The 21169-nt window shown below is 45.3% G+C and overlaps 1 protein-coding gene across 3 annotated transcripts in view; it reads left to right on the forward strand.

Annotated features, from left to right (window-relative positions):
* gria4b (glutamate receptor, ionotropic, AMPA 4b) overlaps positions 1 to 21169 on the forward strand; it is a 146424-nt gene that overhangs the window by 113517 nt on the left and 11738 nt on the right. For all 3 annotated transcript variants that reach the window (XM_036142709.1, XM_036142707.1, XM_036142706.1), the window contains exons 11-13: positions 1136 to 1509; positions 14882 to 15080; positions 16692 to 16939. In XM_036142709.1, the coding sequence (XP_035998602.1) occupies positions 1136 to 1509; positions 14882 to 15080; positions 16692 to 16939 (821 nt within the window). The remainder of the gene's footprint in view (positions 1 to 1135; positions 1510 to 14881; positions 15081 to 16691; positions 16940 to 21169) is intronic.

Consider the following 21169-nt stretch of genomic DNA (forward strand, 5'->3'; position numbering starts at 1 on the left):
ACTGATAAGTGTGGAAAGGGTTACAGCCTAGTGGTTAGAGCAGCGCGCTTTCACTCTGAGAAGGTTGCAAGTACCCGGTTCTATCCCTGCAGACTGCCACGTTGGGTCCCTGAGCTAGACCCACTGCTCCCTGAGGGATGGGTTAAGTGCAGAAGACAAATTGCATTGGAATGACAAAAATTAACATTTCTAAGTCAAACACAGTGAGAACAAACATCCATATATGGGGACAACATGGAACAGAGGAGAACTACCAAAATGACTTAAAATGCATCAACTACTCACAGAAGCTTATGTGGGTTCTGCAGCAGAACAACAATCTAAAGGCAAAAACAAAAGGAAGATTTTGGAATGGTCTAATCAAAGTCCAGACTAAAATCTCATTGACCAGTTGTGTTTGGATAGATTCTTATTTCATCAGAAAACGAAACCATCAATCAAAAGCTGCTTGTCGTCTTCACCCGTGTAAATACTTTTTTTTCATAGCACTATATCTTACTCTAAAACTCTTAACTTTGAATAAGGGGAGAAAAATCTGCCGCAAGGGTTTTTCTAGTGAACATGTTGAATATTTTACTTTAAACCAGAGGACGGAACAAGAGTAAAAATGTAATTTCTTCCCTGAATAGACTCGCGCTGCCACGAAATAACTGCCCCGCGCCTCGGTTAACCCACCGGGTATTTTAGCCAACACTAAATTCTGTCATCTTACTGCATTCTGCTGAGGGTGTAAGAGGTTTAATCTCTTTCGTCTCCGTTCCTTTCGGTTCTGTTTCGTCCGAGTCAGACGGCCGTAATGAAAGTCTAAATTCTGCGTGCGGGCCAGCCCTGTGAGCAGACAAAGTTGCCGAGGCACTAGCTGTAATCTGGTTTGTGGATTTTCAGCGACCTAGTCTGCTCTTTTCCACAGCTGCAGAGCAAAGAGGTGACACAATCCCTTTTTTCTGCTGTCCTGTGCTTTAAGCATATTTCTCTGACATATCATTTTATCCCTCCTGCTGATTCTCAGAGTTGCAGCTAAGCCCTTGACCATCTGACAGAGTATTTTGAAATGTATTTCCTAACTCCTACTGTCTTTAGTTAATCTTGACATAAAGACTAATCTGATTCCTCGTCCTCCTCTTAATGTCCTCAGAAAGCGGAAATCGCTGTGGCCCCTTTGACTATCACACTGGTCCGGGAGGAGGTGATCGACTTCTCCAAACCCTTCATGTCACTCGGTATCTCCATCATGATCAAGAAGCCCCAAAAATCTAAGCCGGGCGTGTTCTCCTTCCTGGACCCGTTGGCCTATGAGATCTGGATGTGCATCGTGTTTGCCTATATCGGCGTGAGCGTGGTGCTCTTCCTGGTCAGCCGCTTCAGCCCGTACGAATGGCACACCGAGGAGCCCGAGGAGGGCACCGACGGTCCGCCAAGCGACCAGCCCCCCAATGAGTTTGGTATCTTCAACTCTCTCTGGTTCTCCCTGGGCGCCTTCATGCAGCAGGGATGCGACATCTCCCCCAGGTAAGAGCACACTTTCACCAAACTTTAAGCTCAGATGCATGAGAGTCATTAAGTGTTTGCCACAAACTCCACTCAGACTTTATCCCCTCAGGGTGCACATGACCTCCAGGCCAATTATATTCACAGTTTGACATGATGTCAGGCTGCATTATCTGGATCATACGGATAACTCAGTTCTCACTCTATGTGCGTGGTGTGTGCTCGAATCCCTGGCCTGTCAATCCAATTAAGTCCCTCATCAATGATTCAAACATGTCTGATTGACACAAATGGGAGCTGAGTGAGTGTTAACACCCTGCTGTGACAAGCAGTAGTTTGTGGCAGTGAAGCAGAAGAGAAAAAAAACTGGTAGGCGTGGTGTTAAGTCCTTAAGGTTTTAAAGGTCTGCTTGCCAACAATGTGACTTTGTTTGATTGTTACTGTCTTAAGGTGCAATCCTTAAATGGAGATGTGCCAGAGCAACATAAAGTTAATAGATTTGGATTAGCATGAAAAGGTTTGCACTATAGAAACAGTTCAGCCTTTTTGGGAATACTCATCTCAGTGTAATGTGTTTATTGTCAATGAGTGTAATATCATGAGAAAGTAGGCCAAAATAGGCTGTTGATCAATCTGCCTGAAGCAGACAGTAATCAGAGGGATCTCAGTCTGAAGAATCTGAGAACCTCTCATGGGAGCTAAAAGCTAATAAGTGTCAATTTTGCCAGCTACTGCTAATCATGCTAATAGTTGCACAGCTGCCTGAAGTAAAGCTTATTCTGGCAAAGAGGTAAACAGACAGCTGTTCAGAATAATGCTAAAGCTAGTCAGTCTCAAGCTAGCAGCTACTCAAAGACAAGCTAATAGCATCTAAATACTAAAATAACACCCCCTCAGACCCAACCTAACAGCTAACCGCTACTTGTGATGAAGGTAACAGCTAATTAGAGATAAGCTAACAGCTACTCATGTCAAACTAATCACTACTCAAAGAGAAGCTAGCTGCAAATTGGAGGCAAGCTAACAGCTAGTTGAAATAAAGGTTACTGCTACTCATACTGAAGCTAACAGTTAATTAGAGACAAGCTAACAGCTAAAAAATTCAAAAGTAACTACTACTCATAGTGAAGCTAACGCTAACAGCTACTCGTGATGAAGGTAACGGCTACTTTTTAGAGAAGCTAACAGCTAATTAAAGATGAGCTAACACTTCAAATGAAGGTAACTGCTTCTTATAGTGAAGCTAACACCTACTTTGAGACAAGCTAACTGTTGTCAATAAATGCAAATCATACTGAAGTTAACAAACACCTAGTTGGAGATAAGCTAACAGAAAATCATGTACAACAAACCACTACTTAAAGAGAACCCAGCTGCGGTTTGGAGGCAGGCTAAAAGCTACTTGGAGTTGAGCTAACAGGTACCTCAGGTGACATGACTGCGAAAGTGCCACCACCTTGCTGAACTCTCTCATAACATGTAACAGAATTATCATCATTTAATTCACCAACTTAAATTCAGTACTGGCTGTTTCCATAACCTCAGTCTGACTGCTCTCTGTTGCTGGTAAAATACTGATTGTTTATACTTATCCCACACAACCCCACTTTAAAGGGGGGGGGGGGGGGGGGTCTCAAATAAAAAGAGATTAATTAAAAGGAAAAATAAATCATTGCAGAAACCAGCTTCCTACTGATTTTAAAGAATGATTGCCGAAATGTTTTTTGCAATGCTGTGCAACATTATACAAGTCTTTTCCTCTCATCAGATACATGATGAAGCTTCCCAAAAATGCTGAACGCGTCCTTCTGTGTTTAGAAGTGAGCTGTAAGTTGATAAGGGAGTTTGCATGGGGACTATGACTAAGCATAAAGTAGATGTAATAAGTAAAAACTGTGGTGCTTGTTTTATGTGCTGCGCTGTGATATCTGCTGTGTGCTGTAACTGTGGTTTCACGTCTTTATGGTCCTGAGTCTGCTGGTCTGTCTCCAGCCACATCGTTCTTCTCTGTCTGACGTCTACCCCTGTGGTTTCTCCTCGTAGTTAGGTTGTCTCTGCGTGCGTCGGCTTCAGCAGTCGTACGTTTGTTCATGTATTCAAGATTTGCTACGTGTCTTTGGATGAGCTGTCAGAACCTTGTTTCATTACATGTCTGTGACTTCTTGCTTGTTTCAAAATGCTAAAACCTTGAGAGCTGCAGCCTGGTGCCCAGTAAACGTGGTGCACTGTCCGTCTTCGTGCTTCCCGTTGTGAGACACGGTGAAGCCTTCAGACTGTTATAAAAACCCTGATTCTCAGAGGTTTCTCATTTTGTGCAAAGCCTATCTTAGCATTTTGAATGGCTTTGTCAAGCTTAAACTTCCTGCTGCTGGTTTGCTTGGGTTATTTTAAGAAGCTGCTGGGTCGACTCCTTTATCAGCTCTTTCATATGCTACTTCCTTTATCTGTTATAAGCCCTTATGGTTAGAGTTGGTAAGATACTGGGAGATGAAAGGACAACCAAATGGGCCTGTATCTTTCAGCCGCGCCTACTCAGGAGGAGAACAGGGAAACAGCATGGAGGACCTCCAGGTACATTAAAGCGTCTCTGAAATTATAGCTTGGCTTCACGTAAGCAGGGGGTTACAGTGGGCCTGTTTCTGTGATTAAGCACCTTTATTTCAGGAAAACACGTTGCTTTGCTCACATATGTGCAGACCACCCTCCACCTGCCACCATAACCACCGCTGCCCACCTCATCGCTGCCTGTGCTCTGCAGATAAGAGCCGTAAAGCTGTAGAACAATGTCGGCATCAGAACGGAGCGTCTGTCTCTGTCTCTGTCTCTGGCCGCTTTCCGGCCGCCACCGCTAATCTCAGAGGCCCCTCTGCCCCAGTCCATCACCAGGAGAGCGTCCTCTCCTCCAGTTTAACCTGGCGGGGCAACATGCAGGTCCCCTCCCACAGGGGCGATTAGAGGAAGGGACCAGGGCAGAGGTGAAAACCACTCGCCCGTGGGTTTCAGCGAGGAAGACTTTCAGATTACAAAACTAAATACTGAGAATGTTGAGCTGTACAATATGAGGGTAAAATATTCCCCAGCAACAAGCCAGTTTGTTTTCATTTGATGTCCGTAGTTTCAGATAAATGTTAACTAACATACACTGGCTTGTAAAAGAATACCTTTCCACGTATTGTCACATTACAAAAGCAAAGAATGGGCAAAAACTTCAGTCATTAGACGTGCAACGCTGCTAGAGACGTACCCTAAAAGACACACAGCTGTAATTGCAGCACAACATGGTTGCACACGGTATTGGCTCAGGCTACTTTTGCACAATGGCCTTTTCAGTTTATTTGTTTAAAAAGAAATCATGTATCATTTTCTTTCCACTTCACAACTTTATACCACTTTGTGTTATTCTTTCGCATAAGATTCCAATAAAATGGTTGGAATCTGACAATATGTGGAAAAGTTCAAAGGGTATGAATACTTTTGCAGCCCACTGTACATCAGAAATCTGTAAGCAAACTTATGTTTTGCTTAAAATGAAAAGTCACAATGAAGCCACACCTACTTCATACTACATGTTTACTACAGGGTATGCAAACTTTACGTACCTTTGACATACATAAAGTTTACATACCCTGTCTACAAAGACGCAGAAACTTATTTCCCTCACAGTCTGACATTAAATCAGACTAAACGTTTCTTTTTCAGGTCAGTTAGAATCATTAGAATCAACTATAGTATATCTATTAATCGCTCTCTCCAGATTCAGAAGTTTACATACACTCGGATTACTTTGGGAAAGTCAGTTTGATGATGTCATGGCTTTGAATGCCTCTGATAGGCTAATTTAAAGCAACATTAAGTAATCAGCAAATCCATTAACGTTCTTTTTTTTTTTTTTTTTTTTTTTACAAAGGAACATTTTCGCTTCGCCCAGAGCTAAGGCTGTGCTGGAGCAACTTTAGAGGTTACAGCCAGTTGTTATCCTGCCTGTGGGCCGATGTTGGCTCATGCACATCCAGGCATCCAGCGCCGTGTTGTAAAGAGTTCATCCCACATCCTGCATGTAGCAAAAACCCACAAAGTGACCCCCTCCCTCCATGAGGCGTCCTCTGTCTAAGCTGACCCACACTCAGTGTTTTAACTGCCTGTCGGGTGCTTTGGTTACTGCCTGATGAGATTGTCTCTTCACTCAAGCTCTGGTGCAGCTTGTTGATGGAGCCGCTCCTTTCTGTTCATGTCATCCACACGCCCACCACTGCCTCCAATGTGCCTGTTTTAATCTAAATAGTTCATATGTTCCTTATTGGGTTATAAAGACTGATGACAACAAGCTAAATGGACCAGATTACATCAAAGAACGCATAACAAAAGATTGTAGAAATCTGGCTCTGATGCCGAATGAAACACACTTCAGTAGTTTAATCGTGAAAAATATTTACATTTGGGAGTTTCTTTCTATCTTTGTTTCAAAAATTGTACCTTGATGAACAGAAAACATTTTTTTTAAAGGGTTCACCACTCCGTCACACTCCCTGTGCGTCACAAAGAAGAAGAAGAGTCTGCAGGGAGACCAATAAGTGTTAAAACATTGTCATGCTGCCATAAATTATACAAGCATATATCAGTTTAACTAACAAAAGAGGTAGAAGCAGTTAAGTTTGGTATAATATAATATAATATAATATAATATAATATAATATAATATAATATAATATAATATAATATAATATAATATAATATAATGCCTAAATGTTAACAGTTTGTTTATCAACAAAATGTGCAAATTTCCTTGAATATTGAAGAAGGTCCAACTAATTTAAGCCTTTATGTCCAAAGAAAGTCATTTAAGATAAATATGGAAAAGCATAAAATGTTGATAAATAAACACAAACACAAGTCAGAAATATGGTAAGTTTAAATTTTACGCTCATGTTTTCATGAAACTACAGCAGATTGTTCAAAATCTTGGATTTATGTAAACTTTTTTTAACATCATTTCTTGTTTTGCTGCAAATCTGACATAAACTCTCGTCACTATTTAGTTAATTATAACATAACTCATTTTAAAATATTTTTACAGAGTGACCTGCAGTAGCCTAAAATATAATTTACCCTCTTACAGGTTTCTTGTTTTTTACTCTTCTTAAGGGTTGAGATCATCGATTTTTAAAATCAGATAAAAATAATCTGAGTTATTGGAAGATGCTGTTTGGACTTGTAATTGCTACCTCTTGTTTAATTATGAATAATCTGTGATTAAAAACGTTTGTTGTATCAGCCGGACCCTGGCCTGATTACTGCTGGACCCGTAGAATCAAGACATGAAGTAGAACCTGTCTGACAGCACGATTTAGGCAACAGATATCTCAGAAAGCCACACCTGTCCTGATCTAAAAAGATCGAAGAACAGGTGAGAAACCCTAACCTGGAAAGGGTTACAAACCTTTTTCCAGGTTTTGGGACTCCAGAAAAACCCTGATCCACACATGGAGAGAACATGAACCGTGAAGAACCTTCCCAGGAGAGACCGACCCACAAGAATTATTCAAAAAGCTCATCCAGAAGGTCCCAGAAGAACATCTAAAGCTTTGCAGGCCTCAGTTGAGGTCAGAGGTCATGATTCAACAATAAAACAAGAGAGACGGCGCAAAAATTGCTTCCATGGGAGAGTTTTAAAACCAGAACCACTGCTGACCCAAAAGAACAAAAAAGCCCGTCTTATATTCACCAGAATACATCTTGATGTTCCTTAAGACTTCTGGGGAAATATCTGATGGACTGAGGAGACCAAAGTGGACTTTGTGGAAGGCGTTGGTTCCGTTACAGCTTTTCAGAACCAGAACCTCAGGCCTAGTGGTAGTATGATGGTCTGGGCTGGTCAGGACCGGGTTATACCTGATGGAACCATGAACTCTGCTCTGTGGCAGAACATCATGAAGGAGAAGTTCTGACACTCAGCTCCTGCCTTTAAGCTCAATCTGACGTTGGTTCTGCAGCAGGACATTGATCCAAATGGACTCCTGGATGAATCCAAAAAGGCCTAGTTAAAGTCTGGCCTCCATGTTGACCCTAAGCAGGTTGTTGATGCTGGAGGAGTGTCACCGTCAGCAGAAAACAGCTTTCTGTCTTTAACTCTGTCTGATCCTAACATCTGATGACTGAAAACATGTGAGTGTGACTGAGAGCAGGAGCGGCGGCTCTGTAAGGGGATGAATACTTCTCCTCAGCTCTGTTCAGGCCCGTCCAGTCTCCTGGTTCTGTTAACTGAAGCCCCTCCGTGTGATTCTGTCCTTTCAGGACCATTCGTCTCCCGCTCTTAATCCGGATCCTCTTAACTAACTTTTTCACACGGCCCTGACAGGAGCGACGGAGCTGGAAATAGCACATGACTTCCTCTCCTTTTAGCTCCCTCTGCCTTTTAATAAGGGTTAATACCCCCCCCCGCCCGCTCCCTCAAGGCGGCCCACAATAATTAATTCAGTGATTAATATCCCGGTCTCCAATGGTTACGGGAGAAGAAGGGAGCTGGAATGAAACGGTGACACCAAAGTCCTTTTAATTGTCTACAAATCCCAGATGAATGGAAGTGAATTTTTTTTTTCTGGTGTTTTCTCCTGAGGCTGCAGGATGTTGCATCAGAAACCTGCTGCCAGCCTTCGGCCCGCTCCCCCCAGGTGTGATTGCTTTCCTCCAGGTGTGATTGCTTTCCTCCAGGTGTGATTGCTTTCCTCCAGGTGTGATCACCTGCTGCCGGGTCTCGCCGGCGTCCAGCCTGATCAGTGCCCATCAGGTCAGATCGTGAGGCAAACCTTCCTGGCGGCTACAGACGAGGCGGAACCTTTAATCCGGCCCAGAAGAAGCTGCCGTGTTTGGAAGGGACGATGACTTTGAAGTCCCTCCATCGGCCTCGTTCACGCCGCTCCATCAATGCGACGCCAATTAGCTTTTGTTAGCCGGCCCGCCGCAGCACTGCTCTGCAGCATGGCTTATTGCTCGTGTCAGCAGCGGCTCTCGGCACGCCGGCTTGATTTGTCGCAGGGTTCCTGCTTATTACGGCCTCACCAGTGGCCTCAGGCTTCAAAGCCGGGCACCAATTTGGAGTTTTCTGCTTTGATATTTCGGCAGCCGGTGTTAATGACGCTGCTTCTGCCGAGAGCGAACGTTTAAACGGGCCTCCGGAAGGTTTCACAGGGATGTCAGACATTTTTATTTTTCTGATAGAAATTTATGTTTATTATGGCGGCGCTCACAAGTCCAAACAACCCTGTTGAATTGACGGCGTATTGGAGGCTCTCAGCACATCATGTGACGCATAAATACTCAGCGGTTTCAGAGGAAATGTACATTTATTAGAGGAAAAAATGTAAAATCTTAAAAAGCTGCAATAAACGGGCGCTTGGTTTCAGTCTTTATAGTTTCACACTCTGGGTCAGACGTAGAGAAACAACGTTTGTATCTACGTAGAATCATTTCGCAGATCCATTATATTTACAAAAGTATTCACGCCCCATCCAATTAACAAAACCTCGCTCCTAAATATTCCCCAGCCAAGAGATTCTGGACATCCCAACTGTGTGGGAGCGGTTTGGAGATTTGAAATAGGGAGCGTCAGAATGTGTTTAATTCGTCCGTCTGAGCTGTTTTTTAGGGTATTATTACCTGTGCTGCAGAGTAATTGCTCTTTATTTCTGAATTCCTCTGGGAATTCTCAGCTGGATGTTTTTCCAGGTGATCAGTTTCTCCCTCTCTCCTCACTTTGGGACTAACGCCCTGGTTTCATTCACACGTTTTTACGCAGCCTTTAAATGGGACGTTGAACAGAGGCGAGATGCAGAGGTTTAAATTGGACCCTGCAGCCGACGGGACTCTGGAGCAGAGGAGCAGATCGGCAGCAATCTCCCATAAATAAGTCAGCCAGCGGGGCCTCGCTCCAGGTAGCACCCAGGGAGGAGAGCAGCAGCTCCACGTTTATCCCCCCCGCTCAGGGACAAGCTTGTCCTCGTCTCTTCTCCTTATCTTCTGCTGCCGTGGCTTTTTTCTGTTTCCACAAATCTTTCTGGAAAATGCACAGCAAAGCAGTCCACGTCTGTTTCTAGACGCTTTAAGGTCTGCTGCTAACTGGATGCTAACGGCTCAAATCAGGTTTTATTATTAATCCTGAGGTGAGGATTGTTGTCTAAGCGCCTCAGTCTGATTCTCAGTCTGATTCTGTGATGCGACGGCGCGTCTGTGTGGCTGCGGATGGAAGGAGGAGAGACGTCTGTCCATCTGCAGGACCAGAGCATCTGGTTGCTGATTGGCTGAGAGTCTCTGAATGAGCCTCAGGCTCCACCGTCTCCTCAGATGGAGACGATCCTAAAGGGCTGCAGCCAGAATTAAACAGCCATCCATCATCCATCAATCCATCATCCATCCATCCATCCATCCATCATCTATCCAATCAACCATCATCCATCCGTCCATCATCCATCCATCCATCAATCTATCCATCATCTGTCCAATCAACCATCATCCATCCATCCATCCATCCCTCTGTTCATCCATCCATCCATCCATCCATCCATCCATGCATGCATCCATCCATCATCATCCATCCATCCATCCATCCATCCATCCATCCATCATCCATCCATCATTCATCCATCCATCATCCATCCATCATCATCCATCATCCATCATCCATCCATCCATCATCATCCATCATCCATCCATCCATCATCCATCCATCATCATCCATCCATCCATCCATCCATCCATCCATCATTCATCCATCCATCATCCATCCATCATCATCCATCATCCATCCATCCATCATCATCCATCATCCATCCATCCATCCACCCGTCCATCCATCCACCCGTCCATCCATCTATCCATCCATCCACCAATCCATCCATCATCTATCCATCCATCATCCATCCATCATCCATCCATCCATCATCTATCCATCCATCATCCATCCACCCACCCGTCCATCCATCCATCATCCATCCATCATCCATCATCCATCCATCCATCATCTATCCATCCATCATCCATCCACCCACCCGTCCATCCATCCACCCGTCCATCCATCCATCCATCAATCCATCCTAACCAACCACTTTATCAGGACCACCATGTTAGTATCAAGTCAGGCCCAATGTCAGGCCAGGTCAGGCCCATCCTCACATTTATCTCCATGATGAGAACCTCCTGGTCCACCACAACCCAAAGGTTCTCTGCTGAACTCAGATCTGGTGACTGGAGATCCTCGGAGGTCAGGGAACTCATTGTCATGTTCTAGAAACCGGCTGGAAATGATCTGAGCATCACGGTGGACCATCCTGCTAGAAGCAGCCATCAGAAGATGGGTCCACTGTGGTCACGAAGGGATGGAGATGGTCAGCACCAGAACTCCCTTAATGATGCTCAGTTGACACCTCCACTACCCACCTGAACCGTTGCTGTGAGGCCATGTGGATCCAAGCTGTGGACACCAGATTCTGACCCAACCATCTGAAGGTTGCAGCTGAAATCCAGACTCATCGGACCAGGGATGGTTCTGGTGGAACCGTAGCCTCGGTTCCCTGTTCTCAGCTGACAGGAGTGGTACCTGGTGCCGTCTTCTGCTGCTGCAGCCCCTCTGCTTCAAGGTTGTTGGAGTTCTGCAGAGCTTGGTTGGAACCAGTGGTTCTCTCAGAACCAGTCGGCCCGTTTCTCCTCTAACAAGTTCATCCTCACAGCTGCAGCTCATTGGATGTTTTCTCTCTCTGTGACCATCTCTGTCCCCCTGAGGGACGTTGATTTGAAGTTCCCAGCAGATCAGCTGTGGGTGAAACCAGCCGACCGGCACCAACAGAGACGTTACCTTCCAAGTCCCTAAAATCCCTAAAATCTTGTTCTTACTCATTCTGCAGCTCAGCTTCATCTGCAGCTGATTGGCTCACCGTATTTACTGTCTATTAGCCATTAAACAGGTGTACCTAATAAAGTGGCACACATTTTTAGAGGTTCAATATTTAAAGTCTGACTAAAGTAGGAATATTTGGGAAATGTGGAGTTTTGAGCCTGGAAAAGCTCGGGACATGAACGCCGGTGTAATGCAGTCCTATTTAACGAATACAAACGAGTTCAGCACGCGCTAATGGTGGAAAACCACCGACTAATTGCTGAAAGTGTTTGTTTTTTTGGACAATATTGAGTTTTCTGTACTCCCCAAGGCTCAGCAGGCCGCAGTGCAGAATCCCGTCGCAGCAACACTGGAGCCAATTTCTGTTTTGTTTCCACTTTATTTCATCTAATACTCTCCCGTCTGGGTTTCCTTGTTTCCGTCGCTCCTGGGAAAACTGAGCTGATACATCCTGACATTCAGGTTCTCTCCAACAAGTTTCACCGCAGAGAAACGGAGCTTTCCTCTACTTTCTTAATAAAACGTAGCTACATGCAGCACAGACGTCAGAACGGTTTCTTTTCCTAAATGTGTGAAACGTTTGGCAAACCTTTGATTACAGAGAAATGAAGCAGAAAAGCAAACAGAAACCGTTTTACTGTCCTTTTTTAAAATCGTTCAGGTGGTGCAGCTACCACACACTGAAAAAGAAACTTAAAGAGAATTTATTTTCTGCATCTAAGGGATGAATCGAGACTTTAGCGCAGTGTTCTTTACTGATTGATAGCATTTACCATAACTATTAAAATCTACAGTTATTGGGTCATACGACATTTCCACACGTCTAATTAAATTGTTACAAAGACATTTTCATTATTATAGGAAGAATAACATTTGCAATCAACAAAGCTTCAATTAAATGAAGAAGAAAAACAGCCTGAAAATTACCCAAAGTCCCCGTGTTGAGTCGTCCCCCCCCCCCCCCCCCCCCCCCGCCCCCCTCCACCGTCTCTGTTTACTGTTTACGCCAAAAAGACAAACAACTACATTACAAAGGAAGGAAGAGCTGCAGCTCACTGCTGGCTGTTTCAGCTTTATGGTGCAAACCTAATGGAGACTAATGTGCCGACGCCATCTGTGTGTTTGTCAGCGTGAGAAAAGCTGAAGCCTGATCAGTGAGGGTTACCTGTCCTTCAGCTGAGCAGCACCTGCTCCAGCCTCTGTTAGATGGAGGATGTGCAGATAGGCTCAGTTTTAGTCCAGTGCTGCAGTCGGAGGGATGGGACATGAAAAGAAATACTGACTCAGTCCATTTCAGTCCAAATTCTAATGGAATACAGCCACAAAGTCAGCATCATGGGGTTTAATCTGCAGCAATCCCACATTCAGAGTAAGCAGATGGCGACAGTGGAGAGGAATAACTCTCTTTTAACAGGAAGAGACCTCCAGCAGAAGCAGGTTCAGCTGCCATCCGCTGCTACCAGCAGGGAGTCCAGAGCTGTTAAGGGCAGCGACAGCTTCATCAGTGACTTCATTCAAGCCACACTGAGCCAGGGGTACTTTCAATGAGAAAGAAAAACAGGACAAATCTGTGGTTTATTGGCACATAATGATCACTGACTCTGATCCAGATGTGAAAACACATTTAAGAGATTACATCAGCAAACAAAGGGCACTCTTTGACTCTGTTGATGACAATGATGTCCAGATGTTGGACAGGGAGGACAGACGGTTTGAAAGAGAGTGAAAGAAGCCATGTTGGTCCAAAGAGCAAAGCCACCACTGAACAAAGGAGGAGGATGGAGCTGCCAGCTCCTCAGGCTCTACAGCTCGGTCCTCCAACACGTTCCAGAGAAAATTACATCAGCATCTCATGGTTCAGGAGACCAAGTCCTCCACTAATGACCCAGGACAGTGGTGGGTGGGTCACTGATTAGTATCTGACTAAATGCTCCTTGGAAGATGGACATCCATGTCCCTAAAAACAGCAGCGCTCCAACTGCAGGTTGCTCAGAGCGAGCCGCCAGAATTTCTGGATAGGTGTTGAAACGCTTCAGAAAAACACAACAACACACAACATCACAACACAGCAACACAGAGACACAGGACAGACAACCATGCACACATTCACACCTCAGGCTGGTTTAGAGAGACGAGTTAACCCAACGGTCACATTCCTGGACTGTAGGAGGAAGCCAGAGTACCCGGAGAGAACCCTGCATGCACAGGGAGAACAAGTAGAAAGACCCTGGGATTCAAACCCAGGACCTTCTGTCTCCAGCTTTAGTGCTGCCAACAGTCCCAGTTACTCAAATGGTAAATTTGGAAAAGAAAAGGTCATAAAACCCATAAAACAAGCGACAGATGCGCGCATTTTAAGCATTTCTGTGTATTCCAAGACTTCCTGTCATTATATTTGGCTGCATAACTCTTTATTTTCTCCTCTAATAAAGCCGTTTTTAATCTGCACCCCGTCAGGCGCTCCCTCCACCTCCGGTGATAGTTCACTGCTAAAGACTCCCCTCGCTAAGATCCACAGAAATAGGCTGGAGGAGGAGCGGGGAACGGGGCTGAGGCGGCAGCAGGAGTCATTTGTATTCAAATCCAGAGCTAATGCATCAATAAGTCTATTTCATGGCCAAAGTTGCCTCTGCGTGTGGAGGAGCCATGCTCCACTGCAGCGCCTCTCCGGCTGCTGCAGGCGCGCAAAACTGGAGTTTCCTCTCATTATGCGCTCGTTTAGTCGCTGCTTTGTTTCCGAGGCTCGGCTCAGACCCACAGATCTTTAGGACGTCTGAGCATGGAGCCGATGGGGGGGTGCCACTCAGAGTGGGCCCAACAGTGGGGTGGTCCTGTGTGTATTAGGACCGGGAGGATGTGACAGCAGAGAGAAAGACGGCCGTCTCCTCCCATCCTCATCCCTCTCCGTCTGACACGGAGGCCTGGGGGGGTTTGTATCCTCCGCCGTTTGATTTGCACCGAGGGGAGATCTTGTTTGTTCTCCTCAATGCAGCATTTATGCTTTAAGATTCTCCTCACGACCTTCCCCTGCTCCTGAGCAGCGAGCTATCCGTCTCCCCCGAGCGAGGAGGGGAGGAAAATCAGAAAAAGCAAGCGAGGAGAACAAGAAGCTGGCGGAGCTGCAGCTCCTCTGGTCCCTCCAGTAAACACCACCACGGCGGAGGGACGGAAGCTGCTTACACCTTTTCTCTATTAAACCTTTTTATCAGGCAGTCTGCCCTAATGAGGGATTAACGGGGCTCTGGCAGTGGTGGCACAGCGCCACCTTGTGGCAGCACAGCCTTCATGCTCACATCATCATGCAGCTCTTACTAAAGGACCACATTTTAGCACTACACTAACTGGTTATTTCCTCTTTTCTTCTCTTCCTAATCCTAATTTCTCCTCTTCAAACATCCCAATTATCATTTTCCGGCTCTACCTTCTCGCATCTCCCTCCATTTTCCCCCCATCTTGTTTTTATTTCCTCTCCCTCCTAACCGTGGCTTGGTTCCCCCCCTCCCAAAGATCGTTGTCTGGACGGATAGTGGGAGGGGTGTGGTGGTTCTTCACCCTCATCATCATCTCGTCCTACACGGCCAACCTGGCCGCCTTCCTCACCGTGGAGAGGATGGTCTCCCCCATCGAGAGCGCCGAGGATCTGGCCAAGCAGACCGACATCGCCTACGGCACTTTGGACTCGGGCTCCACCAAAGAGTTCTTCAGGGTGAGTGGGCATTGCCAGGGTTCCACTCCAGAGAACGTAGGAGAACCGGTGCTGTCATTGGAGTTAACACAACAAGAGCGATGAAGGCACTTTCCAAAGTCAGTTCAGTCAAATCGTCCAGACAGGTTGGTTCAAAGTTTTCTATCTAAGGAACCCAGCAGGTTGCATCCAGTCCTTGACTTACAGCGTTCTCTCCTCCTGGATGTGAACGACCATCTGCCACGACCCAGACGGGGCAGAGACATAAAAAGAGCTGAGAACTCTGATCCAGGAGTACTTTCTACGTTAGAGAGGTGATGGCAGCAGTAGGAGAGAAAAAGAGTTAAACAGACAAACTCTGAGCCAGTTTTCAAGTCTAGATGATGGAGGAGAGCTCAGACAGTTAGTGGCAGTAAAAAGCTAAAGAGAACACCAGGCCAGATGTAACGACTACAAAGAGAAAACACGAGAGAGAATATAAAGTTAAAAGATTAAATAACAGGCGAGTAATGCAATATCGGAGAGTAGTAGGAGAATGTAGCAGAGTCAGGGAGTGAATGTTCTGTTTTCTGCCCTTTGCAGGTTTTCAGGCTGCTTGTCGCCTTATAACACATAAAGTGTGAGACCAACACAAAGCGGTATATAATAGTGAATTGTGGTTTGAATAAAAACCTGAAAAGTGCATTCAGTCCAGCTGAGTCAGCAGATCTGCAGGTCTTCTGGAGTTTGTCGTCTACAGACAGCTCAAGGTCAGTCAGACTGGAAGGAAAGTTCATGTGCACAACAATCTTTAAATCTGGCCACGGACTGTCAGTCAGATTAGGGTCTGGACTTTGACTAGGCCGTTCTAATACATGAACCATCCTTTAATACCTCTGGCTGCATCTTCAGAGTGGTCGTCCTGCTGGAAGGTGGACCTCCACCCCAGTCTCAGGTCTTCTGCAGCCTCTTACAGCTTCTCCTTCAGGATGGTTCTGATTCAGCTCTGACCTGCTTCCCACAGCATGATGCTGCCACCACCATGGTTCACTGTAGGGGAGGTGTGGTCGGGTGTGTACAATGTTAACTTTCCATAAAGGGTTTTCAGATTAGGCCAAAAAGCTGCATTTAGGTCTCATTTGACCAGACCAGCTTCTTGCACATGTCTCTTGTCACCTGCATGGCATGTAGTAAACTGCAAACAGGACTTCCTGAGCTGTGGGTCTCTGCAGCTCCTCCAGAGCCACCATGGTCCTCCTGCTTCTCTGATCAATGCTCTCCTGGTCCAGCCTGTCAGTCCAGGTGGACGTCCATGTCCTGGTAGGTCTGCAGGTGGTCCATCCTCTCTCCAGGTCTAGATGATGGATGGATCAGAGCTCTGGGAGATGTTGTTGTAGAACCTGATCCTGCTGTAGACTGGACCTGGACCTTTTGATTGGATCTGATTTAGGGGTATCAGGGTAAAGGGAGCTGAAACCTTCCCCTCTCAGTAACGCCCCACTTTGTGTTGGTCTGTCACATAAAGTCCAGATACGGTCGTGGTTGTAAGAGGACAGAATACTGTCGGCGGACACTGCACCTTAAGCTGTGGAGCATGCAGCTGTTTTTTTCTCCGTCTCTCACTCTGCTTTGAACCCTATCGATACGCTACAGCGGTCCAAGATCGCCGTCTATGAGAAGATGTGGGGCTACATGAAGTCTGCCGAGCCCACAGTCTTCACCAAGACCACGGCCGAAGGCGTGGCGCGGGTCCGCAAGTCCAAGGGGAAGTACGCCTTCCTGCTGGAGTCCACCATGAACGAGTACACGGAGCAGAGGAAGCCCTGCGACACCATGAAAGTGGGAGGCAACCTGGACTCCAAAGGCTACGGCGTGGCCACACCCAAGGGTTCACAGTTAAGGTGGGTGGAATAGTGTAACAATATGTTCTACGTGTTGTTATGGTATTCCACCTTCCCTGGCGTGCCGCCTTTCTATCTGTCACTGCTGGATGTGGGGGGGGGGGGACTTTAATGTGAATCAGGGCAGCTTTCAGACATCTGTCCTTGTTGCATGCATGCATGTGGAGCTGTGGTGATGCAGGGGTGGGTTTGATGACATTGTGTGTCTCTTACAGAGCTCGGCTCCAGGTAAGTCCTCTGATGTTTTTGGTGGAACGTGTTTCAGCTGCACGTCACTAGCTTCAGCTTTCTGTAAATGTCTGATTTACTGGATGTCCTGTGTCTGTGCTGGAAGCTTCAGCTTCACTGCTGTGGTCTCAGCACCAGAGCTGGACGGGAGTCATGCCAAGGTCCGGTACTCTGCTCATCAGCCACGGCCTCCCGTCTCACCCTGATTATAAACACAGTGCTGTGTAAAAGTCTGGTTAGGCTCCAAGCGGCCAGATGTTCCTGTAATCTTCCAGATGTTCTCACCAAATGTTCTCCAGGGTTCCTGAAGGTCCTTTAAAGCTGTTATTTGGACTTTTCCTAAATTCAAGATTTTCTACTTTAAATTTTCCAGCGTCCTCCGTCTGTTGTTGGCCCCACAAGTTCCATTCATCCATTCTTTCATCCATCTGTCCGTCCATCCGTCCATCTGTCCGTCCATCTGTCCGTCCATCCATCTGTTCGTCCATACATCTGTCCGTCCATCCATCCGTCCGTCCATCCATCCATCTGTCCATCCATCTATCTGTCCGTCCATCCATCCATCCATCCGTCCGTCCATCCATCCATCCATCCATCCATCCATCCGTCCATCTATCCGTCCATCTATCTGTCCGTCCATCCATCTGTCCGTCCGTCCATCCCTCCCTCCAACCATCCATCCATAGTTTCATCCATCCATCCATCCATCTGTCCGTCCATCCATCTATCCGTCCATCCACCCGTTCGTCCATCCATCCATCCGTCCGTCCATCCATCTGTTCGTCCATCCATCTGTCCATCCATTTATCTGTCCGTCCATCTATCCATCCATCCATCCATCCATCCATCTATCCATCCATCCATCCATAGTTTCATCCATCCATCCATCTATCCATCCATAGTTTCATCCATCCATCCATCTATCCATCCATCCATCCATCTATCCATCCATCCATCCATCTATCTATCCATCCATCCATCCATCCATCTATCCATCCATCCATCCATCCATGGATGACATTAATCCTATTTTTTGTGTCAAAACAAAAGTATCTGATCTGAGGAACTTATTATTTATTTATTTTATTTCTGATGTTCTGGATGTGAACGGTGGGAAAACCAGCAATAAAGTCTGGAGGATCTTCTTTAAAATATTTCTCCAGACAGCTCTGGGCTCTGGCTGCTGGTCCACAGACGTTTGCCCAGTCGTGAAGACTGAAGGCAGATCTGTGGGGATGTTTTGAGGCACTGTTTGAATTCTGAGCATGAAGCTGTAGCAAAGTTATTATTTATATAATCTACACTAATTGTCAGACACAAGAGCCCCATTTTCTTGTGACTCATATTTCTGGAAGAAGCATCCAGCTGGTTGTGGGAAAGGTGTCGTGGTTTTCTGCCGGGCTGGTGTTGGTTTTCTGGAGCTGCTTTGACCAGAAGGAGTCTCTGTCAGATCATGGTCGTCCTCTCCTCCAGGCTTTCACCTTGTGGGTTTTCTGGAGGGGATCATCGTGTTCTGTCAGCCACTTTCTGGATGCCAGCTAGGAAACACACCAGCAGCGTTACGCAGGGCCGGCTGGCCTGTGGCCCGAAGCGCTGGACCTTCACACGGCTCCACCTTAAAACTAAGCAGCTGTGTCGCTTTCTGTCTGTAATCTGCTTCCATTGCCGAATGTTTTCATTTTCTCTTTGATTCAAAGGGTCTAAATGCACACGAGAACAAATCTCTCCCTCCTCGTCGGTTACCTTTTAACATTTCCAAGGAAAAAGCAATGAAGTCACGACACAAACCGCTTCTAGGGGATATTTGGCAGCAGCTGGGCATGACCCAGCAGTCGTGGCTCAGAAACATGCCGTACTTTAAGCACACAGGTCCAAACTGATGAAACTCTGGCTGGACAGGGCTGGTTTCAGAGTGAACGTCTTCAAATGTGGTCATTTGCTTCTAGTTTGTAGCAGCTGCCATTTCAGCTGGCCTGTGATGATTTATTGCAAAAAGAACATTGACGGCGTTTCATAACAGTTAACAGGAAGCAGCATATCGTGGTCAGGTGGAAGGAAATAATTTCTCTTTGTGATTGTTGCTTTTTTACCAATTACCCGACTCTGATACCCTTTAATAAAACCCAGTGGAAGTCACCTGGATTCACAGATAATTCGTATAAAATATCTTTTTATTTGTTTTTGTAAGATGGAGAAAAGTCAAAAAGTTCAGGACGTTGATTAAATAACAGGGTGTGTGTTTTATCTGATTTATAAAGCTGTGCTGGTGATAGAGGTCAGTGTCTGTTTCCAGTGTTCTTATAAAACTCAGTAATCCTGGAATCGTGGACTTCCTGGTGTCGTTAAAAGCCACCGACCCGTGGACGTCGTCTGTTAGAAGGTCACAGCAGCAGAGTTAAAGCTTCAGCTCGTTAAAACACACATCATGACCCAACCTCTGAGCTAAAAAGTGTCTCTAATCACGGTTTATCTATAATTACTTTAATAACGTGTATTTTATCTATAGTGTAAAGTCGAAAAACCCCTATAAAAACACGTAAAATATTGAATTAGGTAAAGCAGGAATCACAAACTCCAATACAAACATTCCCATTTTAGTTATTTCTGGTGCAGAAAATCATTATTTATTTGCTTCTGGCAAACCAGTCCAGCAGGTGGCGATAATATTCACCGACGTCTAAAGGATTCAGTAGCATTTATGTCTGTTTAAATATATAAATGTACTTTTTTCTCTCTGAGTGAAACAAAACTGATTTTCAAACGCTGGAGAAAACGAGTTAAACTGTTGAGAGAAATGAGTCAGACAGTAACTGAAGGCTTCTCTAATTAAGGCCATGTGTGCTGCAATGCAATACATTTAAAACTTTTAAATAAGTAAAGAAATGTATAAACAATCAGAACAAAACTGTGTGTGGATTAACACAAACACCTTGATCAGACTATCTGGACTTCACACTCTGAACCGTGTCAAACTCAAGGCCTGCAGGCCAAATCCGGCCCGTCAAGACAATTTATCCGGCCTTCTAGAGCCAGAAAAGGCATATTATGTCATAAAGTAGAGGTATATATTCTTTTAAAGTGTATAAAGTGGCTAAAACTGAGCCTCCTGCAGGGAATGTTGATTTTTTTTAATGGTGTAGTAACAGCATCCTGCCACTAGATGTCAGTTTTCCCATAACACATTAAAACAACCCAGAAATGTCAAAAAAGAGAAAAAGTGATGCAGAACGATGAGTTTAAAATGTAACTCACCCCAATATCAACGTTTTTGCAGATAAATTATATAAACTGGGTCTAAAGTGCTACTTTTATGTTACTGTGATTTTTTTATATTTCTATGTGAACTGAAATTAAATAAAATCAAAAGTATCATCTATATACGTGCAACAGGCCCTTTTAATGACCTCATGATGCCAAAGTGACCCAATATAGAAATGAGTCTGACTCCCCTGGCTTAGATCAAGGCAGATTGATTGGTGAGAATGGCCTAGTCAAAGTCCAGACCTTAATCAAACTGAAAAAAAAATGTGCTAATACTGATGTTTACAGATGTTCTCCATCCAATCAAAGTGAACTTCAGCTGTTTTTTTTGAAGAAAGGGTGAAGATCTCCATCAGTAGATCCATAGCACTACTCGACATCCGGTAGAGACGAACCCAGAGACCAGAGGAGGTTCTGCAGAGAACCGACTGAATAGATCTGTGTGCCACAAATGTTTCCACGTCACAGTTCCTGCAGAATCTACTGCTGGTCTGTCGGTAAATGAAACACGACGTTAAAGCGGTTATCTGGGTTTGTAACGCGTCGATCTGGAAACGTTCAAGAGGTTTAGCTGCTTCTCAGTGGAACTGCATCAGGAGTCTGTTGGTGTTGATTTCAGATGTTCTACCAAAAGTTTCAAACCAACAATGTCACAGAACATTAAAGAGGCTTAAAGATATCAAGGTTAAACCTGATGTTGACTCCTGTCTGTCGGTCTGTGACGGCCGGCGGGTGAAAATG

Source organism: Fundulus heteroclitus, chromosome 11 (assembly GCF_011125445.2).
Source record: "Fundulus heteroclitus isolate FHET01 chromosome 11, MU-UCD_Fhet_4.1, whole genome shotgun sequence".
Classification (NCBI taxonomy): Eukaryota; Metazoa; Chordata; class Actinopteri; order Cyprinodontiformes; family Fundulidae; genus Fundulus; species Fundulus heteroclitus.